Source organism: Gallus gallus, chromosome 5 (genome assembly GCF_016699485.2).
Source record: "Gallus gallus isolate bGalGal1 chromosome 5, bGalGal1.mat.broiler.GRCg7b, whole genome shotgun sequence".
NCBI classification, from domain to species: Eukaryota; Metazoa; Chordata; class Aves; order Galliformes; family Phasianidae; genus Gallus; species Gallus gallus.
The window spans coordinates 58,535,846-58,553,783 of record NC_052536.1 but is presented as its reverse complement, the minus strand read 5'-3'; the positions used below and the strand labels follow the sequence as shown (position 1 = coordinate 58,553,783).

The 17,938-nt window shown below is 49.9% G+C and overlaps 2 protein-coding genes across 2 annotated transcripts in view; one reads left to right on the top strand and one right to left on the bottom strand.

The window, feature by feature from the left end:
• Positions 1-17,938, top strand: part of FANCM (Fanconi anemia complementation group M) — a 59,530-nt gene that overhangs the window by 4,093 nt on the left and 37,499 nt on the right.
• On the bottom strand, positions 80-10,816 carry SOUL (protein). Its single transcript, NM_204789.2, has 5 exons — positions 10,577-10,816; positions 5,793-5,884; positions 4,434-4,575; positions 3,123-3,306; positions 80-2,738 (listed from the first exon to the last, which is right to left on the bottom strand). The coding sequence occupies exons 1-5, from the start codon at positions 10,803-10,805 to the stop codon at positions 2,567-2,569; spliced, it is 819 nt and encodes a 272-aa protein (NP_990120.2). The 5' UTR covers positions 10,806-10,816; the 3' UTR covers positions 80-2,566.

The following is a 17,938-nucleotide window of genomic DNA, read 5'->3' as shown; positions in this document are numbered from 1 at the left end:
ATGGCACACCGAATTCTGAGATCAGTGCTAACAAAGGCAAGAACTTGTGTGTCACAGAAATGAAACGCAGGCAGCTCTCTGCACGATCAAATCATCACCTTTACTTTGGGAAATGGTAACAGTAAACAAGACAGCACAAAGTAAAAATAAGGGGCAGTGTAAGACAGCGCAGCTTGCTGATGCTGATACTTGTATACACACAGTAAGCAAGGCCCTGAGAATCACAAAGCTGGAATAGACATTTTAGGCACTAACACTTGTTTGAAAAATACACGGTATGCAGGACAGCGTTCATCTGTTAAGGCTACAGCATTTCATTTTCCAAAAATAGGGGGAAAGCTGTTTTACTGTCTCCTTTGAATAGCAGGACACAAATGCTTCAAATTAAAAATGAGAATACTTTAATGGCTTACAAAGCAGAGCTGCAGGTGGAGAATGCAGTGCCTGTTCCAGTAACAGGGGTGAGGTGCTCGTGTGGGAACTGAAGATGACCCATTTGAGTCCCTGTAACACCTCCTTGGCATCAGGGAGTAACTATGGGGCTGATCTCGTGGTGGCAATTGGCAAACACAGCTCTGTGCCTGTGCTTGGAGGGCTGTTTACAGAAGTGTTCCATAGCCATGACGTGTATCTTCACATGTGGGGTTTGTTGGCTTTTTCTCAGCAGCAGAAGCAGCCTAACCTAAGTCAGCATCACTACTAGCCCGGAATTCACAGTTCTACATGGAGCGACACTGAGCTGCAGGTATTACCAGCACAGTGGGACAGGTGCTGTGTGTTTGGTAACAAGGTGTTCCTATGACATACCCACAAGTAGCTGAGCCACAGAAGTGTTTTGGTGAGAGTTGCCTATGGAAAGAGATGTGATACAGCAAACAAAAGGCATTTAAAGTATAAAGTATGTACAAAGAGAGGATTACCTGCTTTCAGTGGGTGCATGGTGTTTGATGTGCCAGAATCACTTCTGCCACTGGCAAAACTTAATGTGACAAATCTTGTCAAAGTTGGAAATCTGATTTTTATTTGCTGTATTGCTGGGGGGGGGACAAGGGAGTGAGAGGAGCAAAGCTTATCATTTCATGCCTCCCTGGGCACTGCACTCAGCTCAGCTTTAGGAATGTTATCTTCCATTAGTTTGTTGGCTTTCACGTTGATGCTGGCTGGCACTTCCAGCAGGGTCTGTGGGGGTGGCATCACCCCAGAAGAACCCCTTAAACCCCTCCTAACCTGTTAGTACTGCACACACCAGCACTGGGTGTCACGCTGTGTGTTGCAGCTGGAGAACACAAAGCTCCCCATGAAGCGTAACTCTGGTAATTGATAAATAACTATGGTGACAGGCTTCATTAAATTTTGTACAATAAGATACTCATTAAGTCCTATAGTCTATTATCAGGTAGGGGGAGACATTAAGGAGGGATCTCTGAGAGCAAAGCCATTTGCTAACCCAATGCTAAAGTGTCAGGTGCTGTAACTGCAGGTGTAGCCCCCATCCCCACACACAGCTCTGCAGCTGGGCTTTGTGGGGGTGCTCAGCTGTGTGCCTGCTGCAGGATCTGCTGTGAGGATGTGGCTGAAGGAAACAAGCTGCGATGCGGGAAGTCAGAAATCAGGATGGGACTGTCACAGTGAGGGTGGTCAGGTGCTGGGGCAGGGCCTGGAGAGGTGGGGGCAGTCCAGCTGGAAGGGATGCTCTGGTGACCTCACGGAGCCCAGAGCTGCTGTGCTATAGGGCACCTCTGGCTGAGGTTCAGGCCTGAAGGTTGGTGGTACTGCTGGGAGATGTGGGGAGCAGCCAGCAGATGGCTTCAGTGGCAGCACTGCAGCATTCCTCAAAGTCTAAAGGAAAAAGTGCTCAGAAAACACTTGTAAAAGAATTGAGAGTGACCACTTTCAATTTAGGAGTGCAAAGTATGGTCATGGGGCTGCTGTGTGTGTCAGTGAGGTGAACTGAAACTTTTTCCCTCAGATTTCAGTGAGTATTAGGGCTGTTCTGCCTTTTTGGTCTCTTCTCGAGGTTAAAGTTACTTTGGTTGAGTGCTTTTTGAGGTAAGCATTGAGAGCCTCTGCTCCGCAAGAGATGGGAGCAGAACTGGTCAGCACTGGCTGGGCCTCACTCCTTGCTCTGGTCCCAGTGGCCTAAATCTGACCAGTCTCTTTAGAAATGAAGACCTGGTGTTTGTATTTCAGGAGGTGGGTTTGGTGTTGTGCTGTGTCCTGCTGGCAGCGGCTGCAGCTGGTGCTGGGGATCTGCCCCAGGGGGTGGGGTGGGGGAGGGCTCTGTCTCCCTTATCTGATAGAGGAAAAAATAAATGAGGTGAACTTCTCTTTGTAGTGCTAAAAATCTCTGTGATGGTTGTTTAGAAACTGTAGAAGTTGCCATAGGAAATGATGTTGGTGTCAGGCGTTACCTCTGTGTGCTCACTGAGCTGCAGTGATGTGCTGTGCTGACTGCCACCGCTCGGTGATCCCCGGGGTCTCACAGCCAGTCCTGCCCCATCCAGGGGTGGGATCGTGCCAGCAGGTCAGGACTGGTGCTGCGGGGCTGAGCAGCAGGAGCAGGAGGCTACGGCCTCTGCAGGAACCAGATCTCGTTGTGTCTGTTGGCAGCAGCAGGGTTTGTGTACCCGGCGATGATGAACGTGTCCTGCAGACACAGCTCGGGGCTCTCCAGGATCTCTGCCAGCAGGTTTATTTCTCTCATGATAGAGTCTTCGTTGGTGATTCCTCTGAAGCTCCTGTAACAAGCGACTTCACATCAGGTTCTTTTCTGAAATCTGCAGCTTTTCCAGGGCCTGGAAGTGTCACCTTCTCTTCTAAACTACTCGGTTGTGATTCACAAGTGACACTGGCTGTGGTTGGCCTCAAACAGGTAACAGTTCTTAACTCAGCCCATTCAGTGATACGCTGGGCGGTTTGTCCCAGCTACACAGAATGTTCTGTGTTGTGAGAAGCAGTTACACCTTATGTTTACGTGCATCACCCTCCCAGGTAAGTCGGTAGCTGTAATTTGCTGAGTGCCCTCGTTTCACACAGCAGGCAGCTTTAAAAGGTTACTGCAAGTCGTGCTTTAAGTTCATTAGCTTTAAGGATTTGGTTTGAAAAATGAAAGCGTTTCTTACCTACTATAAACAATAGTAGAAGGCCATTCTTCAATGATGATGTCGGAGTCAAAGGGATGAGGTGGCTGATCCTGCAGCACCTCGGGCAGGTAGTATGCCACCGTCACCGCCTGCCTCATCTCCGACTGAGACTCGTTGGTGTGGACGATGGTCACAATGGGGATGGTTATCCCCAGGTACAGCCCTGAGGAGACATGGATGGCTTTTAGAAAGTGCAAAAGGATGTCTGTGTGCCGTACCTGGCTTCTGAGCTCATAGTGAGCAATAGGAAGGGGGTACTGCTGAGAAGAAAGGTTCCATTACCCAAAGGAATTCAGTGTGATGTTTCAGAAAGTGGGTTTCTGTATTCCAGACTGGAAGAGGCATTGTATTACACCTTGTAGTCTGTGTATGTATCCGTGTGTGTATATACATACATAGGACCTCAGTTTGCAAATATATTTGCATGTCTGTCTAAAACACAGTAATTAGTGAGCTCTCCTATCCTCATATATGATTTAACTGCTTTCCTCCGTCTTGGGATGGTTGTGTTTATCTTACATACTGCTCTTGTGTCGTGTTCTAAGCATTTGGGAACAAATCTGCACTGTGAGTTCCTGTAGGGTTTGCTGTTGACAAACACAGTGCTTCACTTGTGAGGTGCTGTAGTAAACGGAGTTTGTAGCTATGGGGTGCGTATAGCAGTGATGGTTGGGAGTGAGGAGTTTGCTTCTCTGTGCAGATTGAAAACTGCACCGTACCGTTCTGGACCCAGAATAACATTTTTAAAGTTATTTAAGCATTAACAGGATGGGGAGAGGGGAGAGTGCCTGATTAAGGACAAACCTCTGAGAGCAGTGGTTTTAGTTTCTTGGAAAGAAAATGGAGGGTTGACTTCACATGTGCTGGGGCATGTGCATTCAGTCCATTCAGTCATGCACAGTTTGAGCATCGTGAGCTCAGCGGGGTATGCACTGCAGTCTGTAGCGATAAACTCTGAGCGGGCAGTGCCACTTCTGCTGTGAAAGCTACACCACAACATCCTGCTGCAAAGGCCTTGGGCCTGGCTGGCAGCACACAGAGCCAAGCAGCATCAGTGCCACACAGCTGTGGGGGTCTGAGTGCCCTCGGAGTGGTGCTCTCTGACAGCAGGTGTGTTGAGGGAGCTGCCTGGTTCATGTTGTGCTGGAAAGGCTGCGCTGCATGAGGATGTCTATTGATGTGGACTGGTCTACTTGGGAAAAGGAAAATAAAAATTATCCCTCTGACTGGGAGGAGCCAATGCATAACTGTGCTATTCTTACTGTAACATAGAACCGTGGTACCAATTACCTGAGGAGTTCTGCTCACAGATGTACCTCATGAGCTTCATGAAGCCCAGGCAGATGCTCTGCTCGTACTGCTTCTCCTTCATCTTTATGCAGGCCCACTTGGCCTTCCCATACTGACGCTTTTCATAGAGCAGGTCTCCGAGCTGCAAGCACAGGAGGGGAATTGTTTTGCATTTCAAGTTCACTCATTTAAAAACCCACAGGCAAACAGAAGTCATAAAAAGTCATACAGTATTCAGTAGCTTGATTATAATAAAAGGAAACGCTGTTCTTTAGAGAATAGCAAGCACAAGGAATGATTGGGAGGGTCGGCGTTGGGCATGCCCTGCCAGCTGCAGAGCTCACACGGTGTGCTGCCAGGCCCAGGAGGTCGGCTCTCAGAACCAGCACAGCGTTTGCATCTCACCTGAGTGCAGGAAGTGCTGCATCTTTTTCTTCTGTCACTGAAATGGATTTGAAAGGAACGTGTAAACTTCAGTCCTTCCTCATAGCAGTCAGGAAGGGATGCAGCAATGAGCACGGACCAGGATCTCTTGGCAGACTCACAGGTGGCTCTTTTAAAAAAAGAACTGCCATCTCAGGAGCTTGTGATGTGGAGTATTTATTTATTACAGCAGTCCTGAGACGTTGCTTTGAGCATTGCATTGCAACATAAATGCAAAGCGTAAGTTGTAAGGTAAATGTATAATGCAAGTTGTAATGGGAGTCCTGAACTGGTGAGGTGAAATACAGCCAATGGTGATGTTTATAAATGGGAATTATATGGGTCTGCTTAAAGTAAATGTGACAGGAAATCTTCACATTTAGGAAAGGTTTGTTGGTTTGTCATTCACACAACTTGCTGGGCATCACTGTGAGGGTTTGATGGGATATGAGGTGGCTGTGAGGGCACGGATTGGAAGTTGGTGTTCTCTTTGATAATGACCCGTGATACAGAACTCCAACTTTCATCTCCAATTCTGATTCCAACCTCTGCTGAGAACCCTTTGCTGACGTTTAATTACCACGATTGTAAAGAGGGAAGTGTGTTATTTTAGATGGAGCAAATGCTGGGTTTGTTTAAAGTGTCAAAACAGGTTTTTTGTTAAATTAGTCCTAAAATGTCACAAGGGCTGCAGTACCTCTCTGTGTTCTGACATTCCTGCTGACTTTCAGCTCACACCAATAGGAAGGTTTGCCCACGCTTGAAAAAATGCTGACAGGTTAAAAATGAAATGCAGTTATCCAAATGTAACGCTTTGCACTTCCAGCGCCAAAAGTCCTGAGTAGGTAACTTAACTTCAGAGAGGAACACAGCTTTGTAATCTCGGGTTGGATACTGCCAAGTCTGCTACAGAGAGAGCTGGGAGGGGATGGGTACCTTTTCTTTGCGCTGGATGAGGGTGAAGGGGATGCTCTGCCTCTCCTGGGGGCTGTTGTTTCGGGTCAGCTGCTGGATGGGCTCTGCCATATCTGCAACAAAATACAGCATTCCCAGTTTTAGACGTGAAGCTGCAGAAACAGCAGTGGAACATTTCATGCTGCTTTCTGTCAGTTGAATGGGAGCAGACTCAGTGCTTCCGTATCACCCGGCGCAGTCGGCAGCTTTTGTCTGTGTGCTGTACGTTACAGCTGCCGCTCCGGAGGGTTTGCTCTGTGCAGGTGGTGCTGCCCATTCCAGCAAATCCTTCAGTGCTGGGTGCGTTCACATGAAAAAGTAAATTGTGTCAGCTGCCTTTGTTTGCAAATAGAAGGTATTTGTAATGCAAGCCTGCATTCTGCACAGCTGGTAAGGTTTGGGAGCTGAGGCACTGCGCAGGTTGTCCAGAGAGGTGCTGGTGTCCCACCCCACAGACAGCCGAGGTCAGGGGATGGGCTCTGAGCACCGATGGAGCTGTGGGTGTCTCTGTGTATTGTGGGGAGTGGGACCAGAGGGCCTTGGAGGGCCCCTTCCAACTCAAACCATTCTGTGATTCTGTACCTCAGCAGAGGGCACCAAGGGGTACAGTGGGCTCAAAGGATGCTGAGAGCAGCCCGTGGGCCAGGTGGAGTGGGGCAGGTGGGATGGGGGTGCGTTGCTTCCACCGCAGCTGTGGTCAGGATGCAGTGATGGCAACGGGAAGCAGACAGAAGTTAGCATAGAAAGTTCTGATTGTGTATGTAAAGAAAAAGGCAGTGCTGTGATCAAACCCGGGGTGCTGGGTATGTTAAGGAACCTCTGCCCCTGGGAAACTGCAGAGATGGATGACTCTCAATCTAAGATGTTTGTTCCTTAAAAGCACCAAAACTACACATAGGGGAGCAGAAAAGTGTCCTGTTAAACTAAAGACATACGAGATGAGCAGAATTGAAATTCCTCAGTGCTTCACTGAAGAAATGCATCCTCTCAAGATGTGGTCGTTTAACAAAGGAGCTAGGATAGAACTTTTTGTGGGTGCTAATTTGACACCATTTCTCTTTTTTTGTGCGTAATAGTTTTATCATAGAACCATTCAGGTTGGAAAAGACCACTGAGATCATCAAATCCACCCACCAGCCCACCCCAGCATGCCCGCTGTCTCTGGTTGGATGCTGAGGACATCAGGGCTTTGGGGGGCCTGGAGGGGGGGAGGGCTGTTGGTGGAAGCCAGCAGTGATGTGGACGTTCCAGCAAAGTGAAGGTTAGCAGCAGGGTGGGAGCAGAGCAAAGCATCTGTATTAATCATTATATGAGTGCTAAGCTCACATGGTTAGTATCTATACTCATAGGTGAAATAGCAGCACATCCTTGTGCTTCTGTTCCCCTGTGGTTTTGGAGTTTAAATATGGCTGGGGTGAGTGCGTTTGTGTTTGCCTCTGGCTGCGGTTGGTAAATAGGCTTTGGCCAACCCTCCCAGGCAGCTTCAGCAGTGCTGGCTGCAGGGTTGGGCCTGGCAGTGCAGAGCCTCTCCACCAAAGGAGCCGCTCCCTTGTTCCTCCAGGCTGAGGTAATACAAGCATTTGTGCACTTGGGTAGGGGTTAAGAAACTTGTTTTTTCTATACAGTGTTTGAGAATGTGTTTCTGAGTTTCTGCCATGTGTCCCCATGGTATCAGACACGGGCATGCAAAGGACTGGAAGCTTCAACTGAAGGTCCCTTCTTTTCTATGTTCCGAGTGCCCAGTGCTGTCAGCAGGGTGCTGGGGGCACAGAGCTGCAGAGAGGAGAGGGTTAAGGTGCAGAGGAATTAACTGAGCCTGTGTCACTCAGTAAATCCTGAGCTGAGCTGGGAATCAAACCTGCATCTCCTGGCACCCAGTGCAGGGCCCTGCTGCTGTTCGGAGCGGTGAAGATCCTATTAATAAGGATACACTTTGGCTAATTTTAAGCCTGCTTTTGTAAATGTCATTGGGAAATAAATTTAAAATGCAAGTAATGACATTTAAAATTGATCTCCTTGGATGCTGAGGGAAAAAATAGCACGTTAGGCTTCAGCTCTGGATTTGTAGTGACGTATTAGAAGATATTTTAGGGCCATGGAAGCCTTAACTCTATTTCTGATTCTTTCACTGATAAATGTGATCAGATTCTTTTCTGCATGTTAACACATGGGATAACAGTTACAACCAATGGAAGTCCCTTCAGTTTTACTCTCCAGTCCACAGATCTGTGCCCACCAGCACAGCAGTGTGATGTGCACTGTAAACACTCAGCCCTGCACAGCACTCAGCTTACATGGCTCAAAGCAAGGGAGTTACTTTGTGTACAAATGCTCTCTGAGTCCAGGCTTGGGAACCTGGATCCTGCTGTGACAAAACGAGGGAGATGACAACGAGTTGTAGCAGTGCACCTGAGTGAAGGCTTGGCTTAATTCCATTTTAAAATTGTAAATCACAGTTATGAAATAATTGTATCACAGCCTATGGGTAGGTATTGTGAAAGAGGCAAGTCTTTACAAAGGGGTTTCTGTAGGGGATGCACACTTAACAGCAGCCCCTTCCCTCCATCCTTCCCCCCATGGTCCCTTCCCTGCATGCCCAGCAGCCTCCATACCCACGGAGCTGTGCTACCACCCATGTGATGTAACCTCAGCAGGAGGGGTGTATTGGAACTGATGGAAAATCATGCGCAAGTCAATATCTGAAGCTTGATCTGGAGCCAGGGCGCTCAATTCAGAGCATGCTGCTTTGTATGCTGCGTAGCTTTAGATAGTCTAACACTACAGCAAGTGGATGCTTTTCATGCTTAACAACTCTCTTGTTAATCTTGTGTTGAAGTTATAATTGAGAAATGTGAAGGAACTGCTGCAGCATGTTTTCTGCTTCTGCTGGGAGTAGATAACGTGCAGTTCCCAAGCCAAGAAAGCTGTATTGCATCATTCTACACCTGTACTTTCCTTTTGGCTGCAAGGTTTGGCATAGGCTCATCAGTCACACTGTGGGATTGCTATGGTCTTGCTAACAGTGACAAATTGATATGTCAGTCCTATAAGCGTGGTGTTCAAATCTCACAATGTCTGATGTTTGTAGGAGGTTGATGGTGCTCTGTAACCCTTACAAGGTGCTAACAAAAGCTACTGGCAAGACATCTTTCTGCTAGGCATGTTGTCACCATGCAGCAAGGTGCCAAGCTTGCAGCAGCCCAGAACTATAGATGCAGGAGCAGTTTTGCTCTTATTTCGCAGACGTTACCACTAGGATACAGCAAGCATATGCTCTGCTGTTAAGATTGCAGTGCCCTGGCTGCACAGCTACCACTGTGGCAGCAAATAGATCCCGTATGTTTGTGCATTGTGGCATCGGCAGCTTGGGTGCAGCGGTGGGTTTGTCTTCACAGAGAGTCATCCATGTTTCCTCTGGGACTCCCGAGGCTGGGGGTGCTCTGACTGCACGCTGCCCTGGGGCGTAATGGTTCCCTGTACTTGGAACGGAGCCTGCGAGCTGCTCTGACCACCTCTTTGTGCCAGGTGAGGTGCACCCCGCTCTGACAGCCCCAGGCAGGACCTGAAGGAAGCCCTCTGTCCTGACTTTTGTGATATCTGCTTCACATTATGGAGCAAACCTTTTGTATTATAGTAACCAAAACGTGGCAACGTACTTTTGACATATGCGCTACTTTTGACTTTTTATAAGGGCAGGTAAATACAGGATGAGGGGAAATGGCTTTAAACTGTAAGAGGGTAGATTTTAGTCTAGATATCAGGAAGGAATTTGTACTGTGAGGGTGGTGAGACACTGGAACAAAGTACCCAGCAGTGTTGTGGATGCCCCCTCCTTGGACGCACTCAAGGCCAGGCAGGATGGGGCTGTGAGCAACCTGGACTGGGGTGAGGTGTCCCTGCCTTCAGCAGGGGGTTGGAGCTGGATGACCTTAAAGGTCCCCACCAACCCAAACTGTTCTGTGGTTCTATGAACGTGATATCCTGAGAACCCCACGGTGAGTACTGGAGCCCCGGGCTGCCCTGCTGGTGCTGTGTATTCAGAGCTCTCAGCCAGGCTGGAGGTGTTCTGGTGCCCAAGGAGCCGTCAGTTCTCCTTGTTCGGGCATCAGAAAGGTAACATGGGATTTCTGGGAATGACTTGAAAAGGAGGGAGAAAATGAGCTTGTGCCCTTTGTGTGTGCTGGGATGAAGGAGTTTGTAACTAGTGGTGGGTTCATTTCAGCAGTACTTAATGCAGTCTCTTTGGGATTTGCTGCCTCCCCCCCTTTGAAGGCTTCTTGCACGCCCAGCAGCAGCGCTGGGATCCCTGCTCACACTGCACTGCAGAAGGCAGCTCGTGGGCACTGAGCTGTGCCATTTGCTACAGCTTCTGATTTTTCTGTGTTCTCAACACGGAAAGCACAGAACTCTTCATTGGGGCAGACCTGGCAGGCTTGTTGTCAAAAGGCAAATCTAAGCCCTCAGTTTACTTAAAGCTGGAACTGAGAGGTTGCTCAAACTGCAGCCCAGATGAGCTCTGCTCTCGGCTCGCCCCACTGTGCGGCGTTCCTAAGAGAAACGGCACAGAAAGATCGGCGTTGGCCCTTCCGACCAACGGTTCTACGGTTCCGTAGTTGGGAGGCAGCCGGTTTAACTTTTAATTAAGGCTGTGAGCCCCCATCGGCTCCAATTGGCACAAATGGGCTGATGCCCCGCGGCTCGGAAGGCGAACGACGGGAGACCCGACCGCCGGCGCGTCCCCCGCATCGCAGCGCGGCCGTGCTTACCGCGGGGCACGTCCACCTGGTGCCCCCTGCCCACGCTCTGCCAGTAGTTCAGCAGCCGCTCCTGCTCCTCGTCGTCCATGCGCTCGGCCCCCTCCTCCTCCAGGCTGCTGCCGTGGCTGTGGTACGCCGAGTCGGGGCTCTCCTCCGTCATGCCGTCCAGATCCTCCAGCGTGATGGCGGCCGGGCCGCTCGGCTCCGCGCCGCTCATGCGACACCCGCCCGTCTCCATCGCGCCCGGCTGTGCCGCGCTGTGCGGAGCCGCTTTATGAAGGGCTCAGCGGGGGCGGGAGCAGGGGGCGGGCACGGGGACAGCGCCCAGGTGTGTGTGTGCGTGTGCATCTGTGTGTGTGTGCGCATCTGTGTGCACCTGTGTGCAGGGCGCTGCTCCAGCACTGTCCTACCAGCCCGCAGTGTGCACAGCGGCTGCCTTTCTGCACTGCCTGCTGCCGTCAGCTCCGAGCTGTGCAGGCTGTGAGGGTGTTTGCGTTTCGTGTGCCTTGGGGTATTAACGCAGGTTCGCCTTCCTAGCTCCACTCCTTTCCTTTCCCATCTCCCTTTCCTCGCTTCTGTCTTTTTCCCATCTCCTTTCCTTTCCACTCCTTTTCTTTTCACAGCTCTTTTCCATTTCCAGCTCCTTTCTCTTTCCTGTCTGCTTTCCTTTCCCTTCCCAACTCCTTTCCCTGCTCCCTGTCCTTTCCTGGCATATCCATCCTTTTTTTCAGGCGTTCCTGCAGTGTTAATGGAAGCTGACTGCGCTCACTGTCTGGGAGTCAATTTGTACTGTACTATCCAGCTTTGGGATCTGACAGCTGCACCATGTTGTGAACAGGAGAAAGGCACACAGCTCCTGTCCCAGAGCCGGACCTGACTCTGGGCTGTGCGGGGAGCGTGCAGCTCTGCTTGTAGCTGCCTGCCTTTGGGTGCCAACGTTAATGAGATATAAGAGTTGGACTCCCTTTGTCCCAGGCAGGAAAGGGAGGCCACAGGGATTTCAGTTTTCTTTAAGGAAAGGGGTCTCTCCCACACACTGCTGAGATGCCTATGGGAGAAGGAGAACGTGGGTTGGGGATGTAGCTGTTGTCTCTGAGATGTGACACTTAATTCTCCCTCCCAGGCTTGGTTGCCTGATCCAACCAAGTATTAATTGCCTTAGGAGCAGGAGATACGCAGGGCCCAACGGCACAGAACAGATGGAAATCAGTTCTGTGCTGTGTTCCTTCTGCCAGCCAAGGTAAGCTGTCTCCTTGACAGCCTTGCTTGGTGATACGATATCACGGTCAGCTCCTGATGTGCAGAATCACGGGATTCATGGAGCACATGCTGAGGTGAGCCGACATGTGGTGGTTATCAGACTTCGTTCATCAAGGTGTTCCTGTGTGGGGCAGCTGCTTGGCTGCAGGTGGGTGACATGAAACAAGTCACTGTGAATCCATCCACATCACAGGTAACATCTTGAGTGATGCTTCAGTACAGTACGAGCACCAACTTCACCAGTGTGGACAGGAAATTTCTGCGTGGTTTGGTAAGTTGAATTACTACGACTTAATTGTGGCACCTGAGATGGCTCCCAGCTGTCAGTGCTCTGGAGATGGGCTGACTTCTGGGGTCAGTGTGCAGAGCTCCTCCTCAGCCTGCCCTGCAGAAACAATTCTGGTGCTTTGTAACAGAAAGCCCTTCCAACCTTTGCTCAGGCATCGTTTGGAGGTAAGCGGCTGCTCCGAGAGGGAGGCTGATGGGAATTTAAGATCCTCCTTCAAAGATCTGCTCTTTGTTTATTTCATTTGGGTTTATTTTGTGATGTGCCTGGCAATCCTGCACAAGAGGCTGCCTGAAGATGTGCCGTGGTCTGTGTCTGGGTGCTGTTACAGCACAGGACCATTCCTGGAGCTGAGCAAAGCAGATGTTTGTTTTTGCTTATTTTTTCCTGCAGCTGCTGATGTGTGCAGCGGCTGCTTCTTGGTGGCTTTGTTAGTGCTGCATTCCCGGTGTTTTCCTGACAGGTTATTTCTCTGTAGACACAAGAAGAACAAGTATCCAGCCTTGCACATTGAGGATACAGAGCATTCTCAGCAAGGTGCTTCATTCTGTCATGTGCAAAGCGATGCCGTTTACTGAACTACAGATCTGTATAGAAACACCATTTCTTTTTATAACCTCACAAGTAAGAGGAAAAATATTCTCAGCGAAATTAATTGAAAAGTATGAACTGTGGGCCTTTTTTATAACGTTTAACAAGTGAAATACACTGTAATAGAACATTGTGCCAGCAGTGTGCGCTTGCAGTCCGGAGGGCCAACCGCAGAGGGACTGTCCTCCTCTGCTCTGCCCTTCTGAGGCCCCACCTGCAGTGCTGCATCCAGGCTGGGCCCAGCACAGAGAGATGTGGGGCTGCTGGAACAGGTCCAGAGGAGGGCATGAGGATGCTCAGAGGATGGAGCACCTCTCTTATGGAGACAGGCTGAGAGCTGGGGGTGTTCAGCCTGGAGAGGAGAAGGCTACAGGGAGACCCCATTGCGGCCTTCCAGTATTAAAAGGGAGATTAAAAGGGGATAAATCAACTTTTTACATGGGCAGATAGTGATGGGACAAAGGGGAATGGTTTTACACTAAAGGGAGGGAGATTGAGACTACATGTCAGTGCAGGCTTTCACTGAGAGGACGGTGAGGAGCTGGTATAGCCACAGAGGCGGTGGGTGCCCCATCCCTGGAGGTGTTCAGGGCTGGGTTGGATGGTCTCTGGGCAATGTGGTCTGGTACTCAATCTAATGGCTGGGAGTGCTGTGCATGGCAGTGAGGATGGAGCTTGATGATCCCTGAGGTCCCTTCCAACCCAAGCTGTTCTGTGATTTTATGGATTAGCATCAATGTGACGAGGAAACTTTGAGAGGAATGAAGATGCTTTATCTGTTGATAGGTATTGGTTTTGGAGAGTTAGAAGATCATCCTAAAAACACCATTCTCCTCGGTGTCCCTGTGTCTGTATTTCTGTTTTGAGGGAGGTGGGAATATGTCAGCACAAAGCTTACGTGTAACAGCACTCTTCACCCTTACAGTTAGAGTTTACTTGTCATTTATCACAGCTCTGAGATGCACAGGGAGAGCAACTCAGGCTGAGCACCGGCTCCTGTGCCCTCCTCAGCCGTCTTCTGTTGCAACCCCGTGCCTTTTTATGTTAACAATTGCCCTCCTTCTCTCTGCTGATGTGCTGTACTTACGGTCTGAGAGGTTTCACCAGACGTGCCAATGAGCTGTTCTGTGTACGAGGAGTTCAGGGCTCTGCAGCTGATGAGCAGTGTGTGACCCGGCCTGCTGTGTCTCCCCACCACGGGGCTCTGTGCTGGTGGCATCCCTGGGCTCTTGCACTTGAAGCTGAGTTACAGTTAGCAGAGGTGGTGGTGGTTCCTGCTGGAGCTTTTAGGGAGTGTCAGGGTTACCCATCCCAAGGCAGCACGCTCTGTTAAACACAGCCCTTCTTGATTTTGTTCCTAAAACAAAGCCACGAGTGCTCCAGATCTCCAGCACTTTCCTGGATCTATTGGAAGGCCCCTGTTGCCTTCACACCTTCCCACAAAATCTCTCCACCAGGATGGTACAGCCACAACCCTTTCCTGAAGACCTGTGATAAATGCACTGCTGAGCCAGCTTTCCAGTTGAGAACTGTGGGGTCTGGATCTGGGAAAAGCCTTCTCTTTCCTTCTTTTCTTTCTTCGCCCAGCTGAGAGCTGAGCAGTGCAATGTCCATGTGGGGCACAACAAACCCAGAGGTGTGTTGTGAAGCTGCCTGGCTTTGCTGGCCCCGTGTCCCATTAGACCGCGTGCTGGTATGGGCACATTGATGTTCCCGTGCAGGAAAGGTGCGATGTTAGCTCTCCATCACACCTCGTGTCCTCCCATGTAGGTTCTGTGTTTGGCACGGCATGTTTAGGGGTGCTGTGGCACACTGTGTGCTGGAGCTGGGAAGGTCCTTGTTCTGCCAGAGCCTTTGTGTTCCTGGCAGCTTTAGTGCAGTGTGGGTAACTCCACCGGCTGCCTTGTATATACTGGTAGTAAATCTGTCAGCTGTTTTAATTGCATTTAGCAGGCTAGAAAAAGCCATTAGTCCTAGCAAGAAATTCATCTAAATGAATGTAATGTAACATGTCAGTGTTTTGGAAAGGTTCGGGAGACCTAATCCAGAAGTATTATCTTTTCAATTAAAAATAAAGGTAGGGAGACCAGATAAAAGTAATCACTCTGAGTAGTGCTTCTTTCTGCATCTCTTCTAAGTAGGTTATGTTTACCGTTCCTGTTAGTTTGGAAGCTCCAGGTGCCTGGATCCTGCTGTCTTTGGTGATAGTCTTCCTTGGTTTGTTTTGCAGAAGATGATTAAATTGGACACTGAGCAAACAGTGCCGATATGATTTGCTTGCATGTTATAAACCAGGTCAAGAGAGGAAACATAAAAATACAAGTAATGGGGAATTAAAGAACAAAAAAGTTACGCAACAAGCATAGGAAATAACAAACCAGCACAGAGATATTGTACCCCTGTGGGCTTTAATTTTCAATTAAAGCATTAATTTCTTTTCTGAACAAACATTTTTGTGTTCAGAGACTGACCCCATTTCCACTACTTGAGACCTAAGTTTGATCCTAAGCATCTCCAGCGTTCTCATCACTGAACTACTTGGGCTTCGATGGGAGCAAAAGGCACTGTGCCAGATAGTGGCATCCCATTAAAATAAGGAGCGGAGATACCCCACTTTGTAAATGTGATTTGTTTTAAGGACTTTTAATGAATTGGCACAGACATTTCCGCTGCTCTCCCTTTAAAGTGGTTCCTCACATGCGGGGAGATTGAAAACCAGCAGCAGGAATCTGCTGAGTAAAAGGCTGTTCTGAAGTTTAAACTCTTCAGACTAAATCAAGTGCGATACATTAATGCCTTGTGTGTTCAGGCTACTGGGTGGCCTTGTGTGTGTGTGTGTGTATATGTGTGTATATATATATATATATATGTGTGTGTGTGTGTATTCTGACTGTATTTTAGGAAAAAGCCATTCGATTTGCAGTGGGGGCACCTGGCCGGCAGGGCCCGGCCCCTCAGCACCCCCAGCCCTGTGCCTGGTCGCAGTGTGCTGCTGCCAGCCGGCCATGTGCTGCACCAAGTCTTGGCCTGCTGCCGCCCAGGGGCTGGTGGCTTCCTGGCCTGGCCTTGCTTGCATGTGCAGCTCTGTCTGCCCCTGTAGGCTGCCTTGTCTCAACCCATGAGCTCCTGCGCTTTTCCCCTCCCTGACTCTCTCTCATCCCACCCAGGGATTTGGTGCTGAGCACTGCGGGGTTAAACCACACCAGTGTGAGACATGAGGAGGGCCACTAAGATGGTCAGAGGGCTGGAGCACCTCTCCTCTGAGGAAAGGTTGAGGGAATTGGGCTTGTTTAGCTCGGAGAAGGCTCTGGGGAGACCTCATTGTGGCCTTCCAGTACTTGAAGGGAACGTATAAGCAGGAGGGGGAACGGCTGTTTGTGAGGGTGGACAGTGATAGGACAAGGGGGAATGGTTTTAAACTGAGACAGGGGAGGTTTAGGTTGGAGATGAGGAGGAAGTTTTTCCCCCAGAGGGTGGTGACGCACTGAACAGGTTGCCCAAGGAGGTGTGGATGCCCCATCCCTGCAGGCATTCAAGGCCAGGCTGGATGTGGCTCTGGGCAGCCTGGGCTGCTGGTTGGTGACCCTGCACATAGCAGGGGGTTGGAACTGGATGAGCATTGTGGTCCTTTGCAACCCAGGCCATTCTAGGACTCTATGATTCTGTTCTATCTTTGTGATGGGAAGGGACCTTGGTGTACTGATGGACAGTTGGCTGAATATGAGCCAGCAGTGTGCCCAGGTGGCTAAGAAGGCCAATAGCTTGGATCAGGAATGGTGTGGTGAGCAGCACTGGGGAAGTCATCCTGCCCTGTACTCGGCATTGGTGAGGCCTCACCTTGAGTTCTGTGTTCAGTTTTGGGTACCTCAGTACAGAAGGGACACAGGTGCTGGAGCAGGTCCAGAGAATGGCAACAAGGCTGGGGAAGGGCTTGGAGAATATGGCCTATGAGGAGAGACTGAAGGAACTGGGGCTGTTTGGTCTGGGAAAAGGAGGCTGAGAGGAGACCTTATTGCTCTCTGCCAATACCTGAAAGGTGATTGCAGCAGAGCGGGGTTGGTCTCTTCTTACTGCTGACAGGTGACAGGATGGGGGGAAATGGCCTCAAGTTGTGCCAGGGGAGGCTTAGGTTGCATGTCAGGAAACACTTCTTTACAGAAAGGGTTGTTAAGCGCTGGAATGGGCTGCCCAGGGAGGTGGTTGAGTCACCATCCCTGGATGTGTTTAACAACCTCTGGATGTGGTGCTCAGGGCCATGATTGAGCAGAGGGCTGTTAGAGTTAGGGTAGGATGGTTGGGTTGTGGTTGGACTCGATGGTCTTTAAGGTCTTTTCCAACCTGAGCGATTTTATGACTCCACGCTGTCCCTGTCTGAAGGCCCAGGGCAGCCCGAGGTGCGCCCATGTTTGGAATTCAGGCTGTGTTTCTATTATTTCTCAGTAGCCTTTATCTGTCGTAATCCGCTTAGCTGCCGACTGCCGCGAGTTGTTTTTGAAGGCGCTGTGGGCCCACAGCCAGCGGTGTGGAAATTCCCCAGCGCGTTGTTTGCTCAGTTTGGCTTCTGCTTTCACCATTTCTCCTTCACCTTGTCGAGGTTCTTTGTGTGCTTTTTGTTTCTCTGGGGGATTAATGCTGCTGGAGTTGGTGGTGGCAATCGTTGCCTCTCCCTTCTCTTGGGATTTGCCGCTCCGTGCCATGCAGGCACCATACGTGGAGCAAGAAGCTGAAGCAGCACCAAACTATGAAAACAAGCAAAGCAGCAGAGAGCAGCTAAACCAACTGCCACTGCTTGACAGCGTATGAATGGTGCGGCTTTTCATAATATTTGTGCGACTTAATGGGCTCTGGAAACCCAGCATAGCATGAAATGCATGCTGAGGACGAATGGAGCATTGTTACTTAGTGTTCAAACGTGCATCTCAGTTTTACAATGGCTTTTATTTTCCTCTTAGGGCTTAGCATCTTCAGCAACTGAGGACATACTTAAGTCAGCATTGTGTGAAACCCGAAAGAGAGAGCTGTCATTGTTGGTTCAGTCAGACTTTCAGCAGGATTTTCAGCAGGCTGGGAGAAGCAGCACTGGGGTTAGGGGCTGTAAGGCTGCAGCCCCTGTGCTGTGGTTGGGCTGAGCTGGGGCAGGCTGCATCAGAGCAGGGAAGCACCGCATGCAGGTGCTCAGCTCTCAGGGGCTGCCCGCTGCCACGCAGGTCAGTGCTGCCTTTGCACAGACACAT